At 53.4% G+C, this 27,169-nt stretch overlaps 3 protein-coding genes across 20 annotated transcripts; all 3 read right to left on the reverse strand.

Annotated features, from left to right (window-relative positions):
* Positions 1-537: 537 nt before the first annotated feature.
* Positions 538-8,516, reverse strand: RGL2 (ral guanine nucleotide dissociation stimulator like 2). 9 transcript variants are annotated; one of them, XM_063812877.1, is made up of 19 exons: positions 7,759-7,914; positions 7,344-7,540; positions 6,103-6,232; positions 5,921-6,004; positions 5,487-5,665; positions 5,303-5,353; positions 4,917-5,214; positions 4,397-4,648; positions 4,208-4,311; positions 4,016-4,100; positions 3,866-3,934; positions 3,577-3,651; positions 2,918-2,950; positions 2,679-2,800; positions 2,488-2,583; positions 2,297-2,408; positions 1,900-2,190; positions 1,314-1,428; positions 538-1,197 (listed from the first exon to the last, which is right to left on the reverse strand). In XM_063812877.1, the coding sequence occupies exons 5-19, from the start codon at positions 5,657-5,659 to the stop codon at positions 986-988; spliced, it is 2,088 nt and encodes a 695-aa protein (XP_063668947.1). In that variant the 5' UTR covers positions 5,660-5,665; positions 5,921-6,004; positions 6,103-6,232; positions 7,344-7,540; positions 7,759-7,914; the 3' UTR covers positions 538-985. The 9 variants fall into 9 exon arrangements, with proteins under 9 accessions (XP_063668947.1, XP_016810741.1, XP_527362.2 ...); XM_016955252.2 differs by lacking the exons at positions 6,103-6,232; positions 7,759-7,914 and adding an exon at positions 8,269-8,516; XM_527362.8 differs by lacking the exon at positions 6,103-6,232 and having other exon boundaries at positions 7,759-8,046.
* A 66-nt stretch (positions 8,517-8,582) lies between these two features.
* On the reverse strand, positions 8,583-23,322 carry TAPBP (TAP binding protein). 9 transcript variants are annotated; one of them, XM_009451014.4, is made up of 8 exons: positions 22,898-23,304; positions 22,587-22,757; positions 22,110-22,370; positions 13,907-14,305; positions 13,215-13,556; positions 13,046-13,135; positions 12,873-12,907; positions 8,583-8,983 (listed from the first exon to the last, which is right to left on the reverse strand). In XM_009451014.4, exons 1-8 carry the CDS (start codon positions 22,932-22,934, stop codon positions 8,852-8,854), a joined length of 1,467 nt encoding a protein of 488 aa, XP_009449289.1. In that variant the 5' UTR covers positions 22,935-23,304; the 3' UTR covers positions 8,583-8,851. The 9 variants fall into 9 exon arrangements, 8 of the variants coding, with proteins under 8 accessions (XP_009449289.1, XP_001170532.1, XP_063668953.1 ...); XM_001170532.7 differs by having other exon boundaries at positions 8,583-10,683; XR_010157972.1 differs by lacking the exon at positions 8,583-8,983 and adding an exon at positions 9,975-11,297 and having other exon boundaries at positions 12,319-12,907.
* Positions 23,311-26,953, reverse strand: ZBTB22 (zinc finger and BTB domain containing 22). 2 transcript variants are annotated; one of them, XM_063812879.1, is made up of 2 exons: positions 26,770-26,953; positions 23,311-25,878 (listed from the first exon to the last, which is right to left on the reverse strand). In XM_063812879.1, exon 2 carries the CDS (start codon positions 25,807-25,809, stop codon positions 23,905-23,907), a length of 1,905 nt encoding a protein of 634 aa, XP_063668949.1. In that variant the 5' UTR covers positions 25,810-25,878; positions 26,770-26,953; the 3' UTR covers positions 23,311-23,904. The 2 variants fall into 2 exon arrangements, with proteins under 2 accessions (XP_063668949.1, XP_001170858.1); XM_001170858.7 differs by lacking the exon at positions 26,770-26,953 and adding an exon at positions 26,545-26,640.
* Between the last annotated feature and the right edge of the window lie 216 nt (positions 26,954-27,169).

Below are 27,169 nucleotides of genomic sequence, written 5' to 3' on the forward strand. Positions count from 1 at the left end.
CCCTTAACTCTCCCTCATCTTGGTTGGCATGATTCTTTTGGAAGGGCATTTGCAACATACCATATTGCTAGGAATGTCGGTTTAATTGAAAAAGAATACACAGTTCTCTAACCTGAGGCCCCAGGATGAAATGTGGTTACCCTCCTTGCCAGCAGCCCTGGCATCTCTATTAGTACTTTTCAGCCTCTGTCTTCCTAGAATTTGCTTGAATGTAGCTTAAACGGACTTAAAATCCCAGCACGTAATGCTTTATGGTATTATAAGTCCTCCCAAGTTTATATGTTGTCCATAAAGTTGTTCTGCCATTTCCTTGTCCTAAAATTGTTTTATACACATTTGCAGCAAGGGACCAGTGGTAGAGAGGTTACTGGAGAGAAATTGTTCTGAGGAAACTTTTTTCACCAATACCTCACTTTTTGCTCTGTTCATGGGGACAGAAAACATTGTGCCCCTTCCTGTTCCATGGCATCTACCTTCAGCCAATTCCCCACCCCCACTCATAGCAGCCAGTTCATATGTACTGCAAGGACAGGGGAGTAGAATTCAGGTAGTGTTTTGGTTTATTATCTTAGTGTTGTCACAGTGATAGAAACCCCCAGAGTGGGAAGAAGAGCTCCTGCGAGGACCTACTTTTTGCCATTCCCCTCTGCCCTGGGGCTCAGAGCCTTGAAGCCTTTGCTTGGCCCTTGCATGTTAGGATATGGCCAAGAATCAGAAACTGATGCGTTTTTCCAGCACTACCTGTGTGCTGCACTCATGGAAGGTGGGAAGCTATACACAGGTATCCAACTTGGTTATCAGACACCAGTTCCCACAGGGCTGGATTTCTCAGCTGTCTGGTAAACCAGTGGCACTTCACTGCCCCAGGGTGGCTGGCTACCTTTCTGAATTTCTGTCTCAATGGGATATAACTGCCACCATTCAGGATGGCTACCCACATCTGGTATGAACACCATGACTTCTGTAAGCCAACGGGGCTTCCTCCTCAGAACAGTGCCCGTGCAATCTTCCTCCCTGTGGCCTTGATCCTGGGAAAGGAGCCCCCTCCTCCCTCACTCGGAGGAGTTCCTGAGGCAGACGGGCCACTGGTGACACCAGGTGTAGCAGTAGAGGACCTTCGCCGCTGCCGCAGGAGGAAATCGTGTGAAGCTCCATCCATGGCGTAGAATACATTAGCCGAGGCTGGGATAGTCAGCTCTGAAGGTTCAGGGGATGGATGTAAAGCACACACACATATGTTCCCCCCACAGCCGCCCAGATGTGGAAGTACTCCACTCTCCTCCCGAGTCTGCCTTTCCCTCATGGCCTCTGACCTCGCTCCCCTGGTAGCAGCTGTACCAGCTCATACTCTGAAGCCACTGCAGAGTCACGATTGTTTTTCTTAAGGACACGACTGATGACACTTGGAGCCTTGTCCTGGCTTGTCACCTGGCAGAACAGGAGACCAAAAGAGCAATCAATCAGCCATGATTTCCCATCCTTCTACCCTCAGCCACTGAACCCAACCACAAAATGTTACTAGTGTCCAAGGCTTTAAAATGAACAGGAAAACCCAATATGGTGGCTTCCTATACCCCATAAGCCAGCCCACATGGTGCCCAGTGAAACAGAGCTGCTTCCCTGTGGGGAAACTGCGGTTGATTCTGAAATTTTAACACGGCCACCAAAAGTTTAAGGTGTAGCAACTAATGCAAAATAGCCATCAAAATAAAACAAATTTCAGCTTCTATTGAAGACTAGAGTTTAGAAGATAAAATTAAAAATAAAACATAACTGCCAAAACCAAAGGTCAAAATTAAAACTACATTCAATTCCATTTGGCTGCCCAAACCTCAGACAACATTTATAGTCCAACAAGACACCATCCTTCACCCCAACTCCATCCCAAGGCTCCCTCACCAAAATGCTCTTATAGACACTGCCATCTTCCCCTAACTCCATCTGGACTCGGATGATACGGCAATCAGAGGCCCCTGGCCCAGATCCCCCTCCCCCATATCCAGTCCCCCCGGAGGCCTCTTCTGCACCCCCACTCAGCGGGGAGCCACAGGAGGCTGAGCGGCGGTGACCTCGAGAAGGCCTAGGGGAGGAGGCTGGTGGGGAGAGGTGGCTGGGGTCAGCTGGACTGTGCAGGGATGGACTGCTTTCCAAGGCAGAGTCTAGTGACGAGACAGATGGCCACTTCATGTGCTAGGAACAAACAACATGGGACTGGCATGAAGGCAGGGAGGTTTAAGGAAGAAACATTTACAGAGTGAGGGTCAGCGTCAAGGTCAGAGTCAGGAGCAGAGCTCACCTGGGCCAGCCGAGTCAGCAGAGGAGCAGGAGTTGTAGGCGCCTCATCTCCCCCAATACTGGGCCGGTCACAGGACACAAGCGGGGTAGGGACCCCAACAGAGCCCAAAACCCTGCAGTGGCAGGAGATTGGGAGGATCAGAGAAAAGTGGAAGTCCCAAGAAACCACCCCCCAGCCAGTGAATCTCTCACTCTGTCCACTGCGAGATGACCAATGTTGGCCGAAGCACCCGTGGGGCAGGAGGGTCACTGGAACCAGGTGGCTCCACCTCACAGGATACACGATGGCTGGGTTAGGGGGGCAATAGGCAGAGCTCAGGACATGACACCAATCCCCCACACCTGGCCAGAACCCTGGAGTCCCAACCTCACCCGCCAGTCACCTCTGAGCCTCTGTCAGTGGCCGGAGCCCCTGTAGCCACCTCTGGATATCATGGTCAGGTTGGAGGTTATAGCCACGACATTCATTCTGGAGCCGTCGCAACTCAGAAAGGACTGCAAACTCCTGGGAAGGAGCCCTCAAACTGCAGGAGCCAAAACTCAGGGACCCCTGACTTTTCCCCCTCCCCTTCCTGGAACATGGATAGGGAAGTCCAGCATCCAGCCCAGACACTCCGCTCACCTTCCTCCGCTTGTCAAAATTGATGTATCCATTCTGCGAGGAAAATGGGGACGGGGTGAAAGTTCCAACCCTACCTTCCAGGCCACAGAGAGAGAATATCCCCTCTCTTAAACACACACAGCCACATCCAACTCACAACCACTTCCCTCCAGCCTCTCTGACTCTTTGATCCCTCCCTGCCTTCCTCCTCAATCTGTCATGGCCTAAGCACTCCACTTGACCCTTTAAATTGAATTTCTCAGGTAGACAACGAGTCTGCTTTGCAGATGAGAGGACTGGATAGTATCCAATTCGACAGGATTCCTTATCCAGAGAGGATAAGGAACTTGTCCAAGGTCTCAGTATTTGTTTATTTAACAAACTCTAGCAATAGAGCAGGAGCCCATCACAAAACCTAGATGTGCTTACGTTTCAGGCACGTTCTAAGCACTTGACAAATACAAATTCATTTAACCCTTATAACAGATCAATGTAGATGCTATTTCTAGTTTCCCATTTACAGATCACTGAGGCGACTTGGCACAGAAACAGATCTGGCTCTGTCCCACACTCAGCTATTTGTGCCTTACAGCCCCTTGCAAGGGGCGGGGGGGGGGGTCTGTCCGACCCTGCAGCCCACTTGTTACATCATTGCAATGACACACACACACACCACTGACCTCCAACTCATCCTTGGAGGCTGCATCCAGCATCACAAGGTCCTTCAGGAAGGTGCCAAGGTATGGGACCACACCCTGAAGTCAGGGGTCAGGGTCAGAAGTGCCTGCCATTGACGTGAGGGCCCTCCATCCCTCCGCACTTGCCCTCCTCATTGCCTCAGAGAACAGATTTCATTCTCCTCACCCCTCTGTGCCTCCCTTACCCATCCTTCAGGCTGCTCCCCCAAAACATACTCCTCACCCCTTCATAATCACCACCCCCAAGCCCACCACCCCGCTAGTCACTCACCCCACCCCGGGAGCCAGACCTCGGGGCCTTCTTGGAGTGTGGCTCCAGAGGAGACTGCAGCTTCACCTCCTGGTGGTGACAAAATAAAAGAGACATGGGGGAGCAGTAGGGAACAAGGAGAGGTGGGAATGCCACAAACCAGGCTCTCACCTGCATGAGCAGCTCCCGACTCTGGGAATAATTATCCTCCTCGGAGAAAATCTGGCAGAGGCTGGAAAAGACTCTGAGGCTGTCCCTGGGGAAGGGAGAAAAGTGGCCCTGAGGACAGGCCTGGCTCTGTCACCCCCTCTTCCCCGCCTTCTGAGGAACCCCCACCCCAGTCCAATGCCTCAGCCTCCGCACCTGGTTGCTTCCCCCCAGGCTGCCCGAAGCCTGTGGATGGGGCTGGACTGCAGGGCTGACACCACGGCATAAACTGAAGAGAAGTTTCGGAGCAGCCGGCACTCCTGTGGGGGTCAAAGAGGAGAGCTAAGGCTATGGGAGGCCTCTCCATTCCATGGCCGCCAACCGTAGGGCAATCTTCTCTCTCACCTCTGCCACGCGGATCCACTTCTCCAGGAGCCGGGCCCTCTGTGGGGGACGGAGTGGCCGTATGGTCACCTCCCCAAGTCCCTCTCCAGTGGAAGTAGCCCCCAGGACAGAACTAACCACTGCCCCTGCCACCTTGTTGAACTGTGTGACAGTAGCTCGGACAGATGGGCAGAGGTGAGAATGTCCTGGCCGGTCTCTGTGACCCCACAGGCCTCCCAGGCACTGAGAGGGGATCAAATTGAGAAAAAGCTCCTGGAGGGTAGAGGTCAGAGGTTAAAGTTCATAGTCAAGTGAGGTCAGCCTTCCAATATCAGGGATCTGAGGATCTCAGGTGGCCAAGGGACCAGAGGGGCACAGGGTTTGAAGGGTAACGACCAAAGGGAAAAGGGGAGAATCAAAATGGTAGGTGTTGGAGGCTAGGAGCTGGATCAGGAAGGGGTGGAAGCAAGGAAAGGATCTGGAGTCAAGGAGAGGTTAGTAAGGGGTCAGGGGGCATAGGGGCCAGAGGTCAGGGTCTCACCGCATCTAGCAGGGTCAGCTGTTCGGCCAAGTGGTCAGCGAGGAACACCAGGACATCCGTGGGGTCAGCAGGGGGATCGCCGGGGAGGGCCAGGGGCTTAGGAAGGTCGGGGGCCTGGGGGTCCACCCGGGACCGGAGATTGCGGATGAGGTCAGCGCTGCCCCCCCCAACACCCTTCCCTGCTGCATACCCTGTCTGAAGTAAGAAGCTCTCAAGCCGGTCAAGCTGACCCTTGGCCTCAGAGCCAAAATCCTCAGGGTGAGAGGCCAGCCAGGTTGACAGTACAGAGATGGCTACCCTGGGAGAAGGGAATCAGCCAAGGGTGAGAGGTAAAGCTGCAGCCTGGGCAGAGGGGACTGTGAGATTAAGAACCAGGGGTCACTCACTCTGTTGTCCTCTCTAGTTCGTCGGTAGGATGAGATTCAAGGGCTTCCAGCCTGAGGGGGAGAAGAGGATCTATCTGTCCATTTTTCCCAAACCCTCAGTGGCTTTGACTATTTTGGTGGGATGTTGCGGCTTTAGGAAATCTGGGCAGATACTCCACTACCCTGCGTCCCTTATGACTCTGACCTGTCAGCCATAAGCCCTAGCAAGGCAGGCGTGGAGGTGAAGGCCCGGTGGGTAGCCAGGAAGGCTGACATGAAGGTCACATCAGTCCCTGATGTCCGGGTATCCAGTAGGTGTCTGACCAGGGCCTCCAGAGTGCCAGCTCGGAGCCGTCGGGAGGAACGTGGGGGAGGCATAGGGACCTGGAGAACACAGAGAGATGATCGCCAACCCTTTCTCCCACTCTGCACCTAGATTTCTGAGGACAATCCCAGACCCAGGAGATGTTCCAGACTCATTTTTCTGATATTCAGAGAGGGCAAAAGTCTTGGCCTATGTCACACAGCAGAGTCCAGGACTCCAGAACTCCAACCTAGCACTCTGGCCAGAAAGTCAGCCAGAGGAAGGAAAACTGGGAATGAAGAGTCAGAGGTGAGAAGCTAAAGTCATGATCTCACCAAGGGATCAAGAGGTCGATATTGGCGGCTTGTGACGGTAAACACGGCACCATCCTCCTCCTCATCCCAGACGGACACAGGGGCCTGGAGGAGCAAGGAAGGGGAAGTCAGACAGTTCCACACCACCCCCCATTGCCCTCAGCCTTCACCCCAGGCCCTGCTCCTCCCTCTGTACCCCTCACCTGTGGTGGCAGGGCATAGTACCAGCGAGTGCGAGGAAGGGTTGGGGGAGCTGGTGACCCCAGGTCTCCCCTACTGGGGCCCAGACAGCCCCACCCCAGCCGCCTCAGGGCCCCGGTGGAGTCGAAGGGGCTGCAGTGGAGGCGTGGATGGAGTACAGGAATTCTGATCCTGGAGACCCCCAAAGCCCCTTCTCCCCAGAGCTGAACCCACACACGACAAAGAAGCAGGGTACAAAGGGCAGGAGAGGGAAGCGAGAGGCAGCAAGCCAGAGGCAGCGACTAGGGGTAGCTGAAACCTCAGTCCAGGCACTGCCGCATGCCCCGCCCCTCCCGGCCAAGGACTATACCAGCCCAGAGAATTAGTCTTTTTCAGGACCCCTTTCACCCTGGTCCCTCGGGTAGTGCCTCCACTATCTCAGCCCTAAGGGACCCCCGAAGGTAGCAGCTCCAATCCCAGTACAGAAAGGAAAAGGGGAAGTGGGATGATGGGGGGTTGGGGGCAGTAGACTCAGAGAGTCACGTGGCCCCAGCCCCTCCCCCGACCGATCCCGAAAAACCAGCCCTGCCAGTCAACCTGCCCTCACCTAGGATCTGGACCTAGGAGTTTAGGGCCTCGGGGCCCCAAATCCAAATTCTGGCCCCTCCTGAGGCCCGAAATCCTGCTCCTGGCCACCACCATTAATCCCTAATGAAAACAGATGACCACTCTCTACCCACCCTAGGATCTTTCCTCCAGGTCCCAGAACCGTGGCTTCCCGGCCTCTACCCAGGACCGGGGCGGGGCGGGGGGGGGGGGCGGGGGGAAGGGGGAGAGAGGGAAGGAGGGGTCACGAAATCTGAGGGTTCCCTCCCCAATCCCAGAGTCAGAGGAGCTGGTTACTGTGGAAACAAACCCCTCCCCGCCAAACAAAAACAAGGAGGGAGACAGGGACCAAGACACCACTGCTCAGAGAGGTAGGCACACTCAGGCAGGCAGAGGTGGAGGGCCAGAGACCCGCAGGGACAGCCAGCCAGAAGTTCCAGGCAGGAACAGGGCAGGTTCCTGCGGGCAGGTCCTGAGTCACACTGACAGAGAACCACAGAGACGCCAGGACTCCCCGCAGCAGAGAAACGGGCCGACACCCAGGGAGGCGCGAGAATAACTGAGGCAAGGAGGAGGAGATGTAGGGACCCAGAGACAAGAGAAAAGTGGAGACTTCAGAAATACATACGCCCCCTACCTCCCACCACCCGCGTCTCACCTCTTCTTCTTCCTCCTCCTCTTCCTCCTGCCCCCCGCCCACGACCAGGCCACCTGGGCCCCCACCCTCTTCGGGGTCCCGGCTTCGGAAGCTGCTCAGTACGACTCCCCCGGGGGGGCTCGTGTCCAAAAGCAGCCGCAGGGGCCGCGGGAGCATGGCCGAGTGAAGGAATCAGCGGGGTCGGGCCATGGGGGCGCCTGGGGAGAGACGGGGTGGGGTGGGGGTGGAGAGTCAGGCAGGCGCGGGGGAACCGGGCAGGGAAGGGACGTGGGTGGGTGTCAAGAAGACCGGAAGGGAGTTCTGCAGGAAGGTTGGGGGAGGGGGCAACAGAAGGGTGGAATAGGGGGGCCCTTGGTGCAGTTGGGGAAGGAGGAGGTCACGAGTACGGGGACGCGCAGGGTGCTCAGGCTCTGACCTGCTCGGGAGGGGTGGGGGCAGCGTGGGTCCTGAGCCGCTGTTGCCGTCGGTCTCCGGCCCCGGACCGAGTCCCCTCCCCGGCTTTTCCGTACCCCCTTGAACCCCCCCGCCGGGCTCCTGGGCCCTCCCGCCCTTTCCGCTCCCCCCCGCGTCCGCCCGCTCCGAGAGCAGGAGCCAAAAGGGGAAGGAAGTGAGGACAGGAGCCAGGGCCGCGGACTAGGGGAGCGCTGGACGCTCAGGGACCAGGACCTAGGCGCCCGAGTCCCCAGCTCCACTGTCCTCCGCCTCTACACTCGGGGATTCTGGAGACCACGTCGCCCCGCACTGAACTGGAATAAAGATTCCAGTCTCCAGCCCCTGGGGGAAGGCAGGAGCAGAATTTGACATTCCCTTCCCCAACAATAACACGGCTAAAACTCCCGCGGGAAGCGTTTCAGGCGGAGAGAGAGCCGGTCACTCCATCCCCACGGGATTACCCTCCCTACCACAACCCACGAATGTAGCTGACCGAAATCCCGGCCGGGTTTTCCGAAGGGCCCTCGATCCCCGCCCCCTCGGCAGGGGGCGGGGCAGGAAGCAGCCACATCCGGTTCCAGATTCGGCTCTCAGAGGCTTCCGGCGCCGAGACCGAGATCCCCGTCGGCTCGGTGTATCCTCGCCGGTGGAGTACCCTCTGCTTGAGCGCATCTCATGCGCCAGTAGTGGCGCCCGCCCCGAACGGTGTCGACGGGGCGTTCTCTGAGCGGTTCAGGGTCACTGGAAGGGACCAGAGGTGATTGGAATATTCATTGAGCTTGGAAAGGGGTTGGAATGACAGAACCGTTAGGAAGCACTGGAATACAGCTTTATTCCTACACGATTAGACCCGTTACCCCGTCGGTCTGGCCGACCGTCCTGACTCGGAGATCCCTGAGCTGCGCCGCCGCTTCCTTCGTCAACATCCAGCAGCTACTTGATGAGCGCCCTCCAGTGGGCCTTAGGTCCCTATGCCGGCGCGGGGTTACAGCAGTGGACAGACAGGCCGGTTCCTGTCCTCGAGGAGCCCATGATCCGCGAGGAGACAGGCATTTAACGACGACTCACACGATCACTTAAATACAACTGTGGTGAACCGCACAAGAGGGACGCGCGGCGGTCTGCGGGGAATGACGAGGCCGGCCGACCTCGTCTGCGACCCAGGGAGGGCAAGGGTGGACCAGGCAAACGGAACAGAGGACTGGGACCTGGAGGTGGGCGGGAGGCGTTTGGTTCACTGGAGGAAAGGAATAGCCCTGTGTGTGATGAGCATTGAGAGGAGGGCTGGCGAGCACCATCTAGGGCTGGAGAACTAGGCAGTGGCTCCAGCGCGGGGCGGTGGGGGGGACAAGTGAGCCAAGGCAAGAAGAATGGATTTGGCCCTAGAGTACGGGTTCTCCAAATGTAACCTCGGCCCTACAGATCGCTGAGACTATGTCAGGGGGTTTGTGAGATTTTATAACAAAATTAAGATGTTAGTACAATATCGTGTTTCGCCGCCGGGCGCGGTGGCTCACGCCTGTAATCCCAGCACTTTGGGAGGCCGAAGCGGGCAGATCACAAGGTCAGGAGATCGAGACCATCCTGGCTAACACGGTGAAACCCCGTCTCTACTAAAAACACAAAAAGTTAGCCGGGCGTGGTGGCGGGCCCCTGTAGTCCCAGCTACTCGGGAAGCTGAGGCAGGAGAATGGCGTGAACCCGGGAGGCGGAGCGTGCCGTGAGCCGAGATCGTGCCACTGCACTCCAGCCTGGGCAACAGAGCGAGACTCTGTCTCAAAAAAAAAGAAAAAAAGAAAGATATTATTTGCAGCCGGGCGCGGTGGCTCACGCCGGTAATCCCAATACTTTGGGAGGCCGAGGCGGGCGGATCACCAGGTTAGGAGATCGAGACCATCCTGGCTATCACGGTGAAACCCCGTCTCTACTAAAAAATACAAAATATTAGCCAGGCATGGTGGAGGACGCCTGTAGTCCCAGCTACTTGGGAGGCTGAGGCAGGAGAATGGCGTGAACCCGAGAGACGGAGCTTGCAGTGAGCCGAGATCGCGCCACTGCACTCCAGCCTGGGCGACAGAGCGAGACTCCGTCTCAAAAAAAAAAAAAAAAGTTTTTTGCCTTCTTCATTCTATAAGTGTACAGTGGAGTTTTTCAGAAGCTACATGATATGTATTGACACCATGGTTCCCACAATGAATAGAATGTGTGCCTATGTATTCTCGTGTTTTAAATTTTTCTCACTTTTAAGTTCTAGTACCATAAATATTGATAGCTATAACCCACATACCCAAAAGCTTTTTGGGGTCCTTGATGATTTTTAAGAGGTCCTGAGAGAAAAAATTTTGAGAACCACTGTCCTAGAGCTCCAAGAAGGTGAATGCCATAAGATGTGTGTTTTTTAAAAAAGCATTTCTCGGGCCTGGTGTGGTGGCTAACGCCTGTAATCCCAGCACTTTGGGAGGCTGAGGCGGGCAGATCACCTGAGGTCAGGAATTCAAGACCAGCCTGGCCAACATGGTGAAACCCCGTCTCTACTAAAAATACAAAAATTCACTGGGTGTGGTGGCATGTGCCTGTAATCCCAGCTACTCCGGAGGCTGAAGCCACAGAATTGCTTGAACCCAGGAGGCGGAGGTTGCAGTAAGCCAAGATCATGCCACTGCACTGCAGCCTAGGCAAAAGAGTGAGACTCCGTCTCAAAAAAAAAAAAAAAAAAAGAAAAAAAGAAAAATTCTCCCTTGTATAAGTGAAAGAAAAAAAAAAAAAGCATTCCAGCCACTCAGTGGAGAGAGATTGGAGGGATTAGGAGCAGATGATAGGGTATTATTTTAGGGAGCTACTACAGAAGCTTGGGCCAGAGATGATGGTGGCTTCCACAGGATGGCAGTGAGTTCCCTCACTCTGCTTTCTGGAAGAGAGGAAGGTGGTGAGGAATTCAGGATATTAAAAGGCAGTTGAGGTGTACGTGGTCAGTCTAGAGACATATAAACTGTCATGGGCACAGATGATGGGAGAAGGATGAGGCTAATATTTTCTGCCCTCCAGACACTGTGCTGAGTGCTGTATCTCCCGCATCTTCTTAAGGAGATACACTGTCTTCCTTAATCCTCCTAAAAGTCCTCTCAGGCTCCGCTGTCCAATATGACAGCCACCACCCACATTAGGCTATTGAGCATTTGATATGTGGCTAGTCCGAATTGAGATGTGCTGACTATTTAAAATAAACACCTGTGTTTGAATATTTAAGGTGGGAAAAGGGCTGCAATTTCTTTTCTTTTCTTTTCTTTTCTTTTTTGAGACAGGGTCTCACTTTGTCACCCAGGCTGGAGTACAGTGGGACAACCTTAGCTCATTGCAGCCTCACCCTCCCAGATTCAAGCGATCCTTCTGCCACAGCTCCCCAAGTAGCTGGGACTATAGCTGTGTGCCACCATGCCCAGCTAATTTGTTTTGTTTTGTTTTGTTTTGTTTTTTGAGACAGAGCCTCACTCTGTTGCCCAGGCTGGAGTGCAGTGGTGCGATCTCGGCTCACTGCAACCTCCACCTCCCAGGTTCAAGCAATTCTCCTGCCTCAGCCTCCTGAGTAGCTGAGATTACAGGTGTGCACCACCATGCCCGGCTAATTTTTCTGTATTTTTAGTAGAGACGGGGTTTCACCATGTTGGCCAGGCTGGTCTTGAACTCCTGACCTCAGGTGATCCGCCCTCCTCAGCCTCCCAAAGTGCTAGGATTACAGGCGTGAACCAACGCACCTGGCCAAGACTGTAATTTCTTTTTCTTTTCTTTTCTTTTTTTTTTTTTTTGTTGAGACGAAGTTTTCCTTTTGTCACCCAGGCTGGAGTGCAATGGTGTGATCTCAGCTCACTGCAACCTCTGCCTCCCAGGTTCAAGCGATTCTCCTGCCCGTCTCCCGAGTAGCTGGGATTACAGGTGCCCGTCACATCTGGCTAATTTTTTGTATTTTTAGTAGAGACGGGGTTTCATCATGTTGGCCAAGCTGGTCTTGAACTCCTGACCTCAGGTGATCCTCCCGCCTCGGCCTCCCGAAGTGCAGGGATTACAGGCATGAGCCATCGCACCCGGCCTGTAATTTCTTATATTGTTTACATGTTGCAATAATATTTTGGATGTACAGGTTGAGCATCGCCGATCCAAAACTCTAAAATCTGAAATGTTCCAAAACCTGAAATTTTTTTAGTGCCAACATGATGCCACAAGTGGAAAATCCCACAGCTGCCCTCATGTGATGGGTCACATATATTATTAAAAATATTGTGGTCGGGTGCAGCGGTTCACACCTGTAATCCCAACGCTTTGGGAGGCCAAGGCAGCGGGCGGATCACCTGAGGTCGGGAGTTCGAGACCAGCCTGACCAACATGGTGAAACCCCGTCTCTACTAAAAATACAAAAATTAGCCAGGCGTGGTGGTGGGCGCCTGTAATCCCAACTACTCGGGAGGCTAAGGCAGGAGAATCGCTTGAACCTGGGAGGTGGAGGTTGCAGTGAGCCGAGATCGCACCATTGCACCCCAGCCTGGGCGACAGAGACTCTGTCTCAAAAAAAAAGAGAAGGAAAAAAATCTTCAGGCCATGTGTATAAGGTGTATAGGAAACATAAATGATTTCTGTGTTTAGATTTGGGTCTGATCCCAAAGATATTAAATATATGCAAATATTCCAAAGTCTGAAAAAATCCAACATCCAAAAACACTTCTGACCCAAGCATTTCAGATAAGGGACCAGAATTATTAGATTAAATAAGGTATATTATTAAGTTAATTTTACCTGTTTCTGCTTATTTTTTTAATGTGACTACTAGAGTATTTAAATTTACATATGTGGCTTGCATTATCTTTCTATTGGACAGCACTGCCTAAGTAACTTTTTAAAATCCCTACACCCAAGGAAACATATAGATTAAGTAGCATGCTCAAAGAGTCCTACAGTTAGGATATAGTGCCAGGTTTTAACCCAGATCAGTGTGAATTCCAAGCCTAGGTTCTGCCTACCACACCAGCAGCCTCCCTCCATGGGTTTTGAGATAGGATGAGGAGATAAAGTGACAAGGGAAAGATACAGAGAGGTGGAGCACTGTACCTTCTTTGAATCCTTGCAGGTGGACAGGTAGACAGCTGTGGGGAAAGATTGAGAAGGGATGGGATGCTGGAGTGGTAGAGGTGGAGGGCAGAGGGATGGGTGTCAGGCTTTTGGGAGTAGGTGGGGAAAGTCCACCAACCTCAGGTCATGGTCAGGGTAGGGCTGACACTTACCAGCCCAGCCCAGTGCCTTGAAGAGCCCGAGCAGAAGAAAGGCAGACAGGAAAAGGCCTACGCTGTCCTCAAGGGAGGGCCCTGAAAGACCTGGCAGGCAGAAGGGGTGAGAGTGAGCTCCTGTCTTCCTGGGTGCTGGCTCAGATTCCGCAGAGCTCCCAGCTCTTACCTGCTACCTCCAGGGTGACCTCAGCGCTGCGCCCCGAGGCAGGCAGGCTGGGATGGTGAATTCGACAGGCATAGCGTGCCCCATGCTGCTCAGTGGTGACTGGGGGCGGCTGCAAGTGCCCAGAGAGGCTGACAGAGCCATCGGAATGGTGGCGCAGGGCCGAGAGCCACCTCTGCCCCTCGGCCTTCTGAGAGCGGCCCCCTGGGCCACCCCGGAGTTCCCACTCCACCTCCAGGCCCCCAGAAGGGTAGAAGTGGGACACAAGGCAGAGCAATTCCGGGGGTGCCTCCCCTGGGGCGGCCCGTGCAAGGGTTGCTGGCATCAGGGACACTTTGGGGGGTTCTGGGGAAAGAGGACGAAATGAGCATAGGGAAATCAGTCCATACTGTCCTCCCTAAGAGACCCTCAGTTTGCCTGCTGGCTTCCTCAGAACTAAAGAAGGTTGGGTTTCTTCTCCTGAAATAGGGAACCCACTGTCTCTCCATTGGTGAGTCACAGAAATACCCATGTCAAAGCCCCTCAAATTTCCAGGAACCTTCTAGCCTCCCATTACCCCTCTAACTCCCAGGAACCTCTTTCTATCTCTACTTACTTGCCCAGGCACCCTCTTATCCATCATCCCTCCCCCTATTACGGTCCCCACAATCCAGTGCCCACCCTCTACCCCTGGAGACCTCTGTCCCCCAACTCACTGTACACAGCAAGCTCCAGGGTGACCTGTCCTTGCAGGTATGGCAGGTGTATGGTGGCCAGATAGGTGCCCTCCTGAAAGGGTTGAACTCTAGGCAGCCAGAAGGTCCCATTTCCGGTCCATGGGCCCCATGGCTCATCATCATCCCAAGCAGCAAATGCCACGGCCCCTTCTTGGGCTGCTGGCATCTGGCCATTCAGCCCAGGAGTTGCAGCCAGGAGCAGATGTCCCTTACCCAGGTGCTGGCGTCGCCACTCTAGCCCAAAGGGAGGGGGACCCGGAGCCAGAGATGAGGCGGCCTCGGAGGTGGGGGGCATGTAGGCAAAGCTCAAGTCCAGCAGAGCATCTTGTCCCAGTCTCACTCGAGGGGCAGGGGTGTGGGTGAGGACAGTCAGTACCACTGAGGAAGACAGGGAGATGAGGGGTTGGGAGGGGCATGAGGGAGAGAAAGAAGGAGAAAAAAATAGAGAAATGCAGTTATTGGGGAGGGCTAAACTGCAGTTTACCCACCCCTCAGAGGACACCTTTTCTGATACTCACCATTTCCTAGCCCTCCCTGCAAACTCCTTTTGCTCTGCGACTGGGTGGCACCTAGTGTGGCTGAAGGTGAGCAGAGAGGTCTAGGGGTGGTGAGTAGGGGCAATGAGGGGGTATGGCCTTTGAAGCCTACTCTGAACACATAGCACACTCTAGCTCGGGGGACTGCAGAATCCGAGGCCACTTCTGACACAACCTGAACCACTCTATCTCCAAGCACCACCCTTGAGGAACCAGGCCTTTCTTGATTACAGGCGAAGACAATGATTGAGCCATGACTGTCAGTCTTGTGGTGCTGTACAGAATATTTACTGACTCTAGAAGGTTCCAGCTCTAGCCTAGACCTGAGCACAGACCTCTATGCTCTACTGAAGCAGTACAGTGCAGTGGCTAAGTGCCTGGAGCCTGGCTGACTGGGTTCAAATCCCCTCTGCAGCTTATTTATATGGCCTTGGGCCACTTCCTTTTTCCATGGCTCAGCTTCCTAATCTCTAAAATTAAAAGTTGATGATAATAATAGTACCTACTTCATGAGGGTGTTGTGATGGTTAAATCATTAATACCTCTTGCTACTCAAGTCTATTCAGTTCCCAATTTTAGATAACAGAGACACCTACCCATGAAGGGTGCTTACAACACTGTCTGGAACACAGTAAGTCTACACGTGTTTGCTATAGTTACACCTAACTTAGCATACCCCAAGTCAACAGCATCTCTGCAACATTCCCCACCCTGCTCCAATGCCCAACTTCCCTGTCTTTGATGAATGATCACCAAGCCCGCCAGACACTAAAAGCAAACCCTTGGAGTTACTCAGACTCATTTATTCATTCAGCAACTATTGAGCACTGAAGATGTTCAAGGTATCCTGGTAGAAGACAGAATGGTGAACAAGACAAGCAGTCCCTGCCCTCAAATTGCCTATAGTCCAATGACAGACAAGCAAATTCTCAAAAATAATGTGCTATGTGCTATCCCCACCAGGACCTAACAGATCTCACATCTGTTTCCAATTTAGGTTCTCATCAATGTACGTTTAGACAATTATAACAGCCCTCCTGTCTGGTCTCCCTATTCTCAGTCTCTCCTTCAACTCCTTCTTCACACTGTAGCCAAACAAGGTGACTACAAGTCTGATCCCATCACCTACCTGTTTAAAAATCCCAAATATGGGCCAGACGCAGTGGTTCATGCCTATAATCCCAGCACTTTGGGAGGCCGAGGCGGGTGGATCACCTGAGTTCGGGAGTTTGAAACCAGCCTGACCAACATGGTGAAACCCTGTCTCTACTAAAAATACAAAATTAGCCTGGTGTGGTGGCACATGCCTGTAATCCCAGCTACTCGGGAGGCCGAGGCAGTAGAATTGCTTGAACCCGGGAAGCAGAGGTTGCAGTGAGCCGAGATTGTGCCATTGCACTCCAGCCTGGGCAATAAGAGGGAAACCCCGTTTCAAAAAAAAAAAAAAATCCCAAATATGGCCAGGCGTGGTGGCTCACACCTGTAATCCCAACACTTTGGTAGGCTGAGGCAGGTGGATTACCTGAGGTCAGGAGTTCAAGACCAGCCTGGCCAACATGGCAAAACCCTGTCTCTACTAAAAATACAAAAATTAGCCAGGTGTGGGGGCAGGCACCTGTAGTCCTAGCTACTTGGGAGGCTGAGGCAGAAGAATCACTTGAACCTGGGAGGTAGAGGTTGCCGTAAGCCGAAATCATGCCACTACACTCCAGCCTGGGCAACAGAGTGAGACTCCGTCTCAAAACTAAATAAATAAATAAAATAAAAATCCCAAATACCTAGGAAGTCAGCTGATAAAGGCATAGGCTGAAGCTATATGGCCTGGGTTCAATTTCTAGCCCTGCTTCTTTTTTTTTTTTTTTTTTTTTTTTGAGATAGAGTTTTGCTCATCACCTAGGCCAGAGTATAGTGGTGTGATCTTGGCTCACTGCAACCTCTGCCTCCCAGGTTCAAGTGAGTCTCCTGCCTCAGCCTCCTAAGTAGCTGGGATTACAGGCGTCCACAACCGTGCCCAGCTAATTTTTGTATTTTTGGTAGAGATGGGGTTTCACCATGTTGGCCAGGCTGGTCTTGAACTCCCGACCTCAGGTGATCCGCCTGCTTTGGTCTCCCAAAGTGCTGGGATTACAGGCATGAGCCACCACGCCTGGCCTCTAGCTCTGCTTCTTACACACTGTGTGTCCTTAGGCAAATTATTTAACTGGTTTGTGTCCCATATTTATCCGTATGCAATATAGGGATAATATTAAAACCTACAACCTATGGTTGTTGAGAGGAATAAGTGAGATTATGCATATAAAGTGCTTAGAACAGGGCCTGGCATATAGAAAATACTTGATAAATGTTAGCTGTTACTATTTTCATTACCTTCATCACTGTCATGGACTTGCTGGTTAACTTGGAAAAATCATTTAACCTGTATTTTCCTCACTAGTCCAAAGATCTGACCTTTGCCTATCTTTTAAAAGAATCAAGTAAAATAACAGGCTTTTTCCGGGCATGGTGGCTAACACATGTAATCCCAGCACTTTGGGAGGCTGAGGCGGGTGGATTACCTGAGGTCAGGAGTTCGAGAGCAGCCTGGCCAACATGGTGAAACCCCATCTCTACTAAAAATACAAAAAAAAAAAATTAGCGGGGCGTGGTTGTGGGTGCCTGTGATCCCATCAACTTGGGAGGCTGAGGCAGGAGAATTGCTTGAACCCAGGAGGCAGAGGTTGCAGTGAGCCAAGATCACCCCATTGCACTCCAGCATGGGTGACAAGAGTGAAACTCCGTCTCAAAAAATAAATATGTACATAATAAAAACAGGCTTTTTAGAATAACACGCCCTCCAAAAGAACTTCTGATGGTTCGCTCTCACCTACAGAACAAAGCCCAGCTTTCAAGGTATTTGAACATTCAGCCCCTAACCCACCCTTCCAGGCTTCTCCTGCACCCTACAAACCAGCCACATAGAACCCCTTTCTTGTGCCTAGTAGAAGTGGTCATCATTGGTCATCTCTTTGCTTTGGTCATGAGGTCCCTTCAGTTTACATTGTCTTTCCCATTTTCTCCCAAACATCTATCAAGCTTGTCCAACCTCCAGCCCAGGGACCACATGCAGCCAAGGACGGCTTAGAATACAGCCCGACACAAATTCATAAACTTTCTTAAAACATTATGAGATTTTTTCACATTTTTTTTTTTTAGCTTATCAGCCATCGTTAGTGTTCGTATATTTTATGCATGGCCCAAGACAATTCTTCTCCCAGTGTGGCTCAGGGAAGCCAAAAGATTGGAGACCCCTGATCTAAATACTCCATGTACATTAAGGTCACTTTCACTGCTGTTTCTTCCCAGAAATGTCTAGGTCCTTCAGGTAGAAGTAATCTTTTTCTTCTTGTAATTATTTTTATGTTCTTTTTAATCCTAGCTTCTGAGGCCTATAAGGTTAAACTGTTCTCATCTTCATGGAATTGTTCAGTAGAGTAAAAACAGTATGCAATTTCACTTAGTTTGTCAAAATCCAGAAACATACTTTTGAATTGTTAAAAAAAAAAAAAAAGATCCACAGGCTGGGCACAGTGGCTCACGCCTGTAATCCCAGCACTTTGGGAGGCCGAGGCCAGTGGATCACCTGAGGTTGGGAGTTTGAGACCAGACTGGAGAAACCCCGTCTCTACTAAAAATACAGAATTATCCGGGCATGGTGGCACACGCCTGTAATCGCAGCTGCTTGGGAAGCTGAGGCAGGAGAATCTCTTGAACCTGGGAGGCGGAGGTTGTGGTGAGCCGAGATCATGCCATTGCACTCCAGACTGCGCAACAAGAGCAAAACTCGATCTCAAAAAAAAAAAAATCCATAGAATTAATAAACAAAACCTGGCTGGGCAGGGTGGCTCAGACTTGTAATCCCAGTACCTTGGGAGGCTGAGGTGGAAGGATCACTTGAACCCAGCAGTTTGAGACCAGCCTGGGCAACATAGCAAGACCCCATCTCTATTTAAAAGAAAAAATTTAAAAAAAATAATAAACAAGACCTAAAGGTTTTACAGTTTAACTCTTTTTTTTTTTTTTTTTTTTTTTTTGGAGACAGGGTCTCACTCTGTCACCCATCAAAGGTGCAATCCTCCCAACACAGCCTCCCGAGTAGCTGGGACCATAGGTACATGCCACAACACCCAACCTTTTTTTTTTTTTTTGAGACAGTTTCACGCTTGTTGCCCAGGCTGGAGTGCAGTGGCATGATCTTGGCTCACTGCAACCTCCGCCTCCCAGGTTCAAGCAATTCTCTTGCCTCAGCCTTCCGAGTAGCTGGGATTACAGGCATGCACCACCATGCCTGGCTAATTTTGTATTTTTAGTACAGACGGGGTTTCTCCATGTTGGTCAGGCTGGTCTTGAACTTTCGACCTCAGGTGATCTGCCCACCTTGGCCTCCCAAAGTGCTGGGATTACAGGCATGAGCCACTGCGCCCAGCATTTTTTTAATTTTTAGTAGAGACAAGGTCTGGTTATGTTGCCCAGGCTGGTCTTGAACTCCTGAGTGCAAATGATCCTCCCACCTAGACCTCCCAAAGTGCTGGAAGTACAGGCGTGAGTCACCTCACCTGACTCCATAATATTTTAAAAGAATGGTGAGAATTAAACACTATACACACAAAGTATATTAAGAAAGTATAGGCCTGGCGTGGTGGCTCATGCCTCTAATCCCAGCAATTTGGGAGGCTGAGGTGGGTGGATCACCGGAGGTCAGGAGTTCAAGACCAGCCTGGCTAACATGACCAAACCCTGTCTCCACTAAAAATACAAAAATTAGCTGGGCGTGGTGGTGGGCGCCTGTAGTCTCAGCTACTCGGGAGGCTGAGACAGGAGAATTACTTGAACTCAGGAGGCAGAAGTTGAAATGAGCAGAGATCACACCATTGCACTCCAGCCTGGGCAACAGCGTGAGACTCTGTCTCAAAAAAAAAAAAAAAAAAAAAGTATATTTGGGGCCAGGCAGCTCACACGTGTAATCCCAGCAGTTTCGGAGGCCAAGGTGGGCAGATCGATTGAGCCCAGGAGTCCAAGACCAGCCTGGGCAACCTGACAAAAACCCATCTCCACAAAAAAAATACAAAAATTAGCTGGGCATGGTGGCACATGCCTGTGGTCTCAGCTACTCAGGAGACTGAGGCACGAGGATCACTTGAGCCACGGAGGTGGAGGTTGCAGTGAGCTGAGATCATGCCACTGCTCTCCAGCCTGCACTGCACTCCAGCCTGGGCGACAGAGGGAGACCCTGTCTCAAATAAATAAATAAGCATATTTGTCAATAAACATTTAAAAATATTTGATAAGACAAGTATAAATGTATATTAGCAAAATCATGAATGATCTTGGACCCTGGAGAGATTTCATTTCTAATTTTACATCAGTACAACAGCTTTCATTTTCTTAAATCCCTAATCAAGCAGAAATGCTTGAAAAGAAAGAGCACAGCCGGCCGGGTGTGGTGGCTCATGCCTGTAATCCCAGCACTTTGGAAGGCCAAGGTGGGTGGATCACCTTAGGTCAGGAGTTCAAGACCATCCTGGCCAACATGGTGAAACCTGTCTCCAATAAAAATACAAAAATTAGGTGGGCGTGGTGGCACGAGCCTGTAATCCCAGCTACTGGGGAGGCTAAGGCACAAGAATTGCTTGAACATGGGAGACGGAGGTTGCAGTGAGCCAAGATCATGCCACTGCAACTGTACTCTAGCCTGGGCAATAAGAGGGAGACTCCGTCTCAAAAATAAATAAATAAATAAATAAATAGCAGGCAGGCGCAGTGGCTCACGCTTGTAATCCCAGCACTTCGGGAGGCGAGGCGGGAGGATCACCTGAAGTTGGGAGTTCGAGACCAGCCTTACCAACATGGAGAAACCTCATCTCTACTAAAAATACAAAATTAGCTGGGTGTGGTGGCAGGCACCTGTAATCCCAGCTACTCGGGAGGCTGAGGCAGGAGAATTGCTTGAACCAGGGAGGCGGAGGTTCCGGTGACCGTGAGATCACGCCATTGCACTCCAGCCTGGGCAACAAGAGCAAAACTCTGTCTCAAAAATAAATAAATAAATAAAATAAAAATAAATAAATAGCACAGCACCTTGCTTTGACCCCAGTTGTTTGTGAAATACAGACAATCTTACCACCCGGGCACTTCCAGGGCTCCCTCTCTGCACGTCCTTCACTTTCTACTTTACACTATGATTATCCGTGGCAAATCCGCCCAGAACCTCCTGGAGAGCAGAGTCTACATCAGATCATCTTTGTGACCCTTAAGGGCACCCAGGGCCACCCCAGAGATTCTGATTTAATCGGCCAAGCTAAGCATGGGATTGAATCAGGTTTCAGTATATTTTAGAAACCTCCAACAGTGTGGACTGAGAACTGCTGAGTCCTAACTCATTCTTGGTGCTAATAAGTATTTATTGAATCAATGGATAAATTAACACAGTGCCATCTCTTGATAGTCACAACAAGAAAAGCAGCTGGGAAATAGTATCCACATTTTACAGTCGGAAAAACAAACTCAGAAAGCAAAGACCATTCTCATCATCACCTCGGTGGAGCCAGTAGCCCTAGGAAATATTCCACCCCACCAGAGAGAGCTACTGTCTACACAAGAGCAGTGTTCCTCAGCTTCTGCCAGGGTGGGGGCTTGAGACTAAGAATGGAGGTATAGGCAGAGGTGAGGGTTTCAGCGTGGGTTTCAAGTCTGTCTCCCTGGTTCTGTGGGTAATTCTCAGGAGGGTGGAGGGAAGGGAAGGTGCAGGGCTTGGTTGGGGTTGGCCTGTCCATCGGGCTGTGTCGCTGACATAAAATCCAGATAGAAAAGCTAAGAACTCTACCGGTATTCTACCCCGGAATACCCCGCCTCCGCTGCCAGGAGGGAGAGCTCCCAGATATCCAGGTCAGACTCTCCTCATTCTTGAATTATCTGCACAGTCCCTCCCACGTCCCAGCCTAGCAAAGCTTCTGACCCCTGGGCCTCAAACTGCAATGCACCTTTCAGTGCAATAGGAGCTATCCAATCTCCAGCCGCGTCCATCCGCCCACTCGAGCCCACCTGTTTGCGGACCACAGAGCGGCAGCACATCCCTACACGCGGCTGTCAGGCAAGGTCAACGCGCTAGAGTGCAAGAGCCTTTGCTTTGCGGATTGCCGCAGCGCCGGGTGTGGGCGCAGGTGGGGATAGAGTGCTGGGTTTTGAAAGAGTGACCCGCAAAGCTGAGGGTGCAGAGCAAGATACAGATCTGGGAAGAGCAGAGAAAAAACGCTCCTGCTTCTGAACCCCTCCCACCTCGCATCACCTGACAAGTCTCTCAAGGTCTGGTGTCGGGAAACCCCACCTCTTCAAAGCCCCGCCCTTCGAAACACCAGAAAGTAACCCCCCTGCCCGCCCCTGCTTTCCCCCTACCCCCTGCCAAGCTGCAGTTTTTTTTTTTTTTTAACTGGGTGAGGGCTAGAAGGAGCGGTAGAGATTGATTCATTCTAGCCAAACCACCTCTCTTAACAGAAAAAGGAAACTGAACCCCGATTGGCGAAATGTCTTGCTCAAGTCCATAAAGCGAGACCACCGGCTGATCTGGACCCTTAGAATCTACCCACCCTTCTCCACCTCCCCTCCCCAGCTACCTGTTGCCATGGTGATGAGAACAGGCTCCTGCTGAGGTTCTGGCTGTGGTCGCAAGAGGCTGGAGAGGCTGAGGACTGGGCTGGATATGCTGACCATCAGCCAAGCCCCATCCAGGGCCCGCGGGCAGTTCTGCGCCGGGGTCAGGCCGCTGGCCCATTTCGCAGAGGCGGGGAGAGGCACGAAGCGGCTCATCTCGCAGTGTGGTGCGGGGGCGCCCCGGGGATACCGCCTGAAGGCAGCCTGGAGGGCGCCCGCGGGGTCTGAGTGTAGAGAAGGAAGTTGCAGCTGTAGAGTCACCGCCGGGAAAGGGGCTGGAAGGGCAGCGTTCGGGGAACTTCAAATGCACAGACTACCCCGTAGTGAGACTCACTTTACAGAGGGGAAGCTGAGGCCCGAGGTCACTGCCGGATCTAAAGAGGAGGGGGTTTCGGTGGAGGCGACAGAGGTAGGGGGGCGGCGAGTCCCTAGAGACTCACCGTGTACACTGAGGTAGAGCTCAGGGTCGAGGTCCGGCCGGGGCGGCGGTTCCCCCGGTCCCTGGCGCAACAGCAGTGCACCGGGTCTCTTGGCCAGGCCCTTTCCGCTCGCATCCTCCACGAACCAACACTCGATCACCGCGGGTCCTGCCGAGACGGCGGTCGCCAGGCCTGGCGTATAGGGACGCGAGTGAGGAGCGGTTTGTATGTCTGGTGACCTGCCCCACTCCCACCCTGGCATCGGCTCCAGTGGGGCCACCTCCCTCCGCTTCCCTCTAGTTCTTGGGCGATGAGTCGCGGGGTTCGCTCACCCAAAGCCACAGCGAGGAGCAGAGACAGGGACTTCATGGCGCTGCGACCTCCTCAGCCATGAAGCCTCCTCTTCCTCCTTTCACTTTCACTTTCCTCCAAAGGGCGGCATGAGGGGCGGTGGAAATCCCCGCTCTGGTTAGGTGAAGGTGCCTGGGGAACCGGTGTTTCCCCACTGGCCAGGCAGGGACCCGGGTAGATCCTCTCCAGTTCTCACCAGGACACCCCAGCCTTACCGCGCCCTCCTGGACTACCCAGCAGCCCCGAGTTCGAGCCCTCCCCAAGCCCAGGCCCTCCCCCGCCCCCCAACTCCTGTGTGTGCTCTCCAGCATCCACTTGCCCGAAAACCATTACTCCGGCTTCCCCCTATCTGTGCCGCGTCCCCAGCAAACACACGGGTTGTCGGGAAGCCAAGTAAATGACCAATAAATATTTTAATCACTGTTAAAAAAAATAAAAACCTTGTACTCCTACGACTTACTCCCTCCTTGTCTCCACCCACTCCTCCATGAGAACCGAGTTGGGAATTTCCACGGGAAGTCGGGGGTGGCGGGGAGAGACAGGGTAGAAATAATGGGCGCATCCTTGAGAGGGGGTAGGTTCTAGGACAAGGGTGGGGCTCAAAGGCCTTGTCTCCACGACAACACAAACACAGACTTCAGGCACAGACTACAACCACCTGACCCCTGACCCTGTGACAGCAGGATGTTCAACACGCCCCCTCTCCCTCCCTCCATGTGCAATCTACTCTGTGGAGCAGGGGCTTCAGTGTACCCATCAGAGGGAAAGGTAGGGTTTAGTTCTGGAAATACCTTGGGGGGGAGGGGTTGAGTAGTAGAATGGGAGGGCGATGGTGAAACTGTGGTTCCCCTTCCAGAATATATACAAGTCCACAGAGATAAAGGAAGACAGTAAGTGTGGTGGGAGATCACCCGGGGGCCACAGCGCCCTTGCATCGTGCTCCTTATTCCCTTTCCCGAAAGCTACCCCACCCCAGTAGCCTGCCCCTTCAGTTTGCTCCTCCACCTCCACCGAAGCCCATCTCCACCTTGTGGACGCTGGGTGGGGACCAGACACGTCTGCTGGACGGGGGCGTGGCCGCACTCGCTTCGTCGCCGCTGCCCCCGCCCACTCCGGGAGACTCTCTCTTGGACGGCAAGGATGGCCCCGTGGGCGTCCCAGGCCCAGGTACGGCCCCGACCCCGCCCAGGCGGTGCCGGCGCTCACAGTGTCCTCGGTGGCGCATGAAGCTGTCTCGCCACATGAACTTCTTGGCGCAGACTCCGCACTCGTAGGGCTTGAGACCTGTGTGCGTCTTCATGTGCTCAGTCAGATGGTGCTTCATCTTGAACTTTTTGTTGCACACGGGGCAGTCAAACGGCCGCAGATTGAGGTGCATGTTCACGTGCCGGTCCCGCATGCTCTTGTGGGAGAAGGCCTTCCCACAATGGCACAGAAAGATCTTATTCCCGTCCCCACTGCCAGTCCCTCCAGGGACCCCACCAACGCTACCCGGCACACCCAGGCTCCCCACCGACGTGCCCCCCACGGTCACTGCCCCGTGTTCTGCTTGGTTCCCTGGTGGTTGGCCAGGAGCCTGTGAGGATGAGGATGAAGACGACGACGGGAAGACCAGGATCTGGTTGCCCTGCATGTCCAAGGGAAGGAGCGGTCGAGGAGGGTGGGAGGGGGCATAGGAAGAGGGAGTTGGCCCCCCTGAGTCATCAAGACCTGCCACAGGACCCCCACCCTCATATGGGCCAAAGTCATTAGAGGACTCACAGAAGTTGACCTGCTCCTCCCCCTTGTCTGGGGGCTCACTCAGGGTACGGACATCACTTATGCTGAGGGTAGCCTCAGGCCCTCCCCCCACTGGAACCCTGGAGCTACCCCCTAGTTCTTCATCTTCATCATCCTCACAGGTCAACACCAGATCTTCCTCCTCCTCTTCCTCCTCCAGATCTGGGTCTTGGGGAACCAGGGGTGCTGGCGCTGGGCAATTACCACCTCGCTTCACGTATACCCAGTGTTTCTGTGGCATGATGCTAGGGGGTGTGTAGGTGGGTCTCCGGAGCCCAGCCCCAGGAACCACTGCCCCCCTCCCATCCCCACCATCATCGCACAGCTCATCTGCCTCCAGCAGCAGCTTTCCAGATGTGGCCCCTCCACTGCCAACGACAGGGGCTGGGAATACAGGGCCACCTCCTCGACGCTCCCCACTGCCCACTGCAGAAGCTGCAAATGCCTCTTGGGAGGAAGATGAGAAATCAGTGGACTCCCTGGGGCTGAAGTAGTTGCTGCTGCTGGGAGATTGATTCTCACTGGCCCGGCTGGAGGCATGGGAGCGCGCAGAGCCCATGGTAGCAGAGGCCACAGTGCCCCCACTCCCGGATGGCACCCCAGCACCAGGGACAGTGACAGAGGTGGCTGCAGCAGTAGTGATGGTGGTGGTAGCTGAGGCCCGGCCTTCTCGGAGTAGTTCAGTGCACTTGTCCACAATGTGCCACATTTGGAGCACAGACCCCACTGTAAGGAAGTTGACAATGTCAGCAGCAGCCATGCTGAGGCGGCCAGTGTAAGCGGAGGCTAGGACAGTCTCAAAGGCGCCTGGGTCCATGACACTGGGCAGCGAGATGGAGGTCATGCCTTTGAGTAGGACCTGATCATGGAAGTAAGGGGAGGAGGCAGCCAGGACAGCCCGATGAGCCCGGAACTCCCGGCCCTGCACTCTGATAGATACATCGCAGAGCTGGCCCTGCAGACGCTGCTGATTGAGGGACTCCAAGAGGGCACTAGTCACCTCAGGGAAGGACACATGTACCACTGCAGCTGCTGGCAGGGGTAGTGGGGGCGGAGCCAGCGACAGCGGCAGGGGAAGTGCTGCCCCACTGGGAGACAGAGGAGATGGCTCCATGTTGTGGAGGGAGGGGATACCCCCCCAGCCACAGGAACAAAGAAAGGAGGAGGGCGGCCGGGGGGGTCTCTGGGAAGAAAAAGAGAAAAGAATAATGATAACATCTCATAACGACACAGCCCGTTACAACTCAAAAATATGTTCACACTCATTATCTGTGTAACTCCCCACAACAGTGAGGTAGGTATTCCTCTCAACCCCATTTGACAGATGAGGAAACTAAAGCTCAGAAAGATTAAGAGATTATCCAAGGTCACACAGCAAGTGGCAGGGCCAGCAAACACAGGTATCTGACAAATCCTGTGCCCTTTCCTTGGAGGTTAGAGAAATAAGGTGCTCTTAGGGGCTGGAGTGGCTTCCTTCGGAATTATACCCTATTTCCGACTTACCTGAGAGCCTGACATTCCAAAATCTACCTTTTTGGTGTTTTGCACCCACTTTTTGGGAGGGGGCAGGGCAGCTCCGCTACTGAAAACCAACGCTTGCTCCATCTCCCCTCAGGCTATGCCCCCCAAGCTCTCTCTCCGACCACGCCCCCTTTCGCCCCAGCTTCTCTAGCCCCGCCCCTTTCCAGGCCCACCCCCCGTGCCCCGCCCACTATCGGGCCTTTCGACCCCGCCCCTTGTCTACCTCCGCCCACAACGGACCCCGCCCCCCCCCGCTCCGCCCCAAGCGCCACCTCGGCCTCTTCTCCCACCCGGAAGGCGCCCCCCAACCTCGCGCGTCCCCGCTTACCGGGCCGCGAGCCCCCGGGCCCCCCCCGCCCCTCACTCGGCGGCCAGAGCAGCAACCTGGGCCCCTCCCGCCGCCATCTTGCGCCGACTCCCTCCGCCCTCCGCCTCCGCTCCGCCTCCCGCCCCTCCGCCTTTAAAGGCACAGCCGGGCACCCCGCCCGTGCCGCTGGGCAATACTCGGCCGACTCGGCCACTTTGCCTTTAAAGAAACATCGCCACATTCCACCTTAAAAGATCAGGTCCCCTCCTCCGCTGGGAGCTCAGGACTTGGTTCGGCCGAAGCATTTATTCCCCTTTAAAGCTATAAGCCTGCCTTTTCCCATTGGCGATGGGTCCAGGTATCGTTCCCCAGGCTCCGCCTCTGAGCTGTGACCATTAGCTGGTTGGTGGGATCTAATAGCCCTCTTCCTAGCTCCTTACAGTCCCACTGAAGCCCCGCCCCCTTTCTCCGGGCCTGGATTGGCCAAATAACCTTGAGTCGGCCCCTCATTGGCTTTCTCACTCCTACTGCACGAAGTGAAAAAGTAAAGTGCGTTAAGGCGGCTGAAGCACTTAAAAAAAAAAAAAAAAAAGTATTGCCTGAACAACGTGGCGAAACCCTGTCTCTACAAAAAATACAAACAACA

The sequence above is a fragment of the Pan troglodytes genome, chromosome 5 (assembly GCF_028858775.2).
Source record: "Pan troglodytes isolate AG18354 chromosome 5, NHGRI_mPanTro3-v2.0_pri, whole genome shotgun sequence".
NCBI lineage: Eukaryota > Metazoa > Chordata > Mammalia > Primates > Hominidae > Pan > Pan troglodytes.

Excerpts from the sequence above, each read along its gene's own strand:
- RGL2 (XM_016955252.2), bottom strand. The coding sequence starts at position 7,499 with ATGCTCCCGCGGCCCCTGCGGCTGCTTTTGGACACGAGCCCCCCCGGG. Across the intron at positions 6,005-7,343 it reads AGGAGGAGGAAGAAGAAGAG|GCCCCTGTGTCCGTCTGGGA; the intron begins GTGAGACGCGGG and ends TTGCTCCTCCAG. Across the intron at positions 2,951-3,576 it reads CCTCCAAGGATGAGTTGGAG|AATGGATACATCAATTTTGA; the intron begins GTCAGTGGTGTG and ends TTTTCCTCGCAG.
- ZBTB22 (XM_063812879.1), bottom strand. The coding sequence starts at position 25,809 with ATGGAGCCATCTCCTCTGTCTCCCAGTGGGGCAGCACTTCCCCTGCCG.
- TAPBP (XM_009451014.4), bottom strand. The coding sequence starts at position 22,934 with ATGAAGTCCCTGTCTCTGCTCCTCGCTGTGGCTTTGG. Across the intron at positions 12,908-13,045 it reads CAAGGCACTGGGCTGGGCTG|CTGTCTACCTGTCCACCTGC; the intron begins GTAAGTGTCAGC and ends CTTTCCCCACAG. Across the intron at positions 8,984-12,872 it reads CCTGCAAGGATTCAAAGAAG|GTCCCAGTCCTCTGTTCCGT; the intron begins GTACAGTGCTCC and ends GCCCACCTCCAG.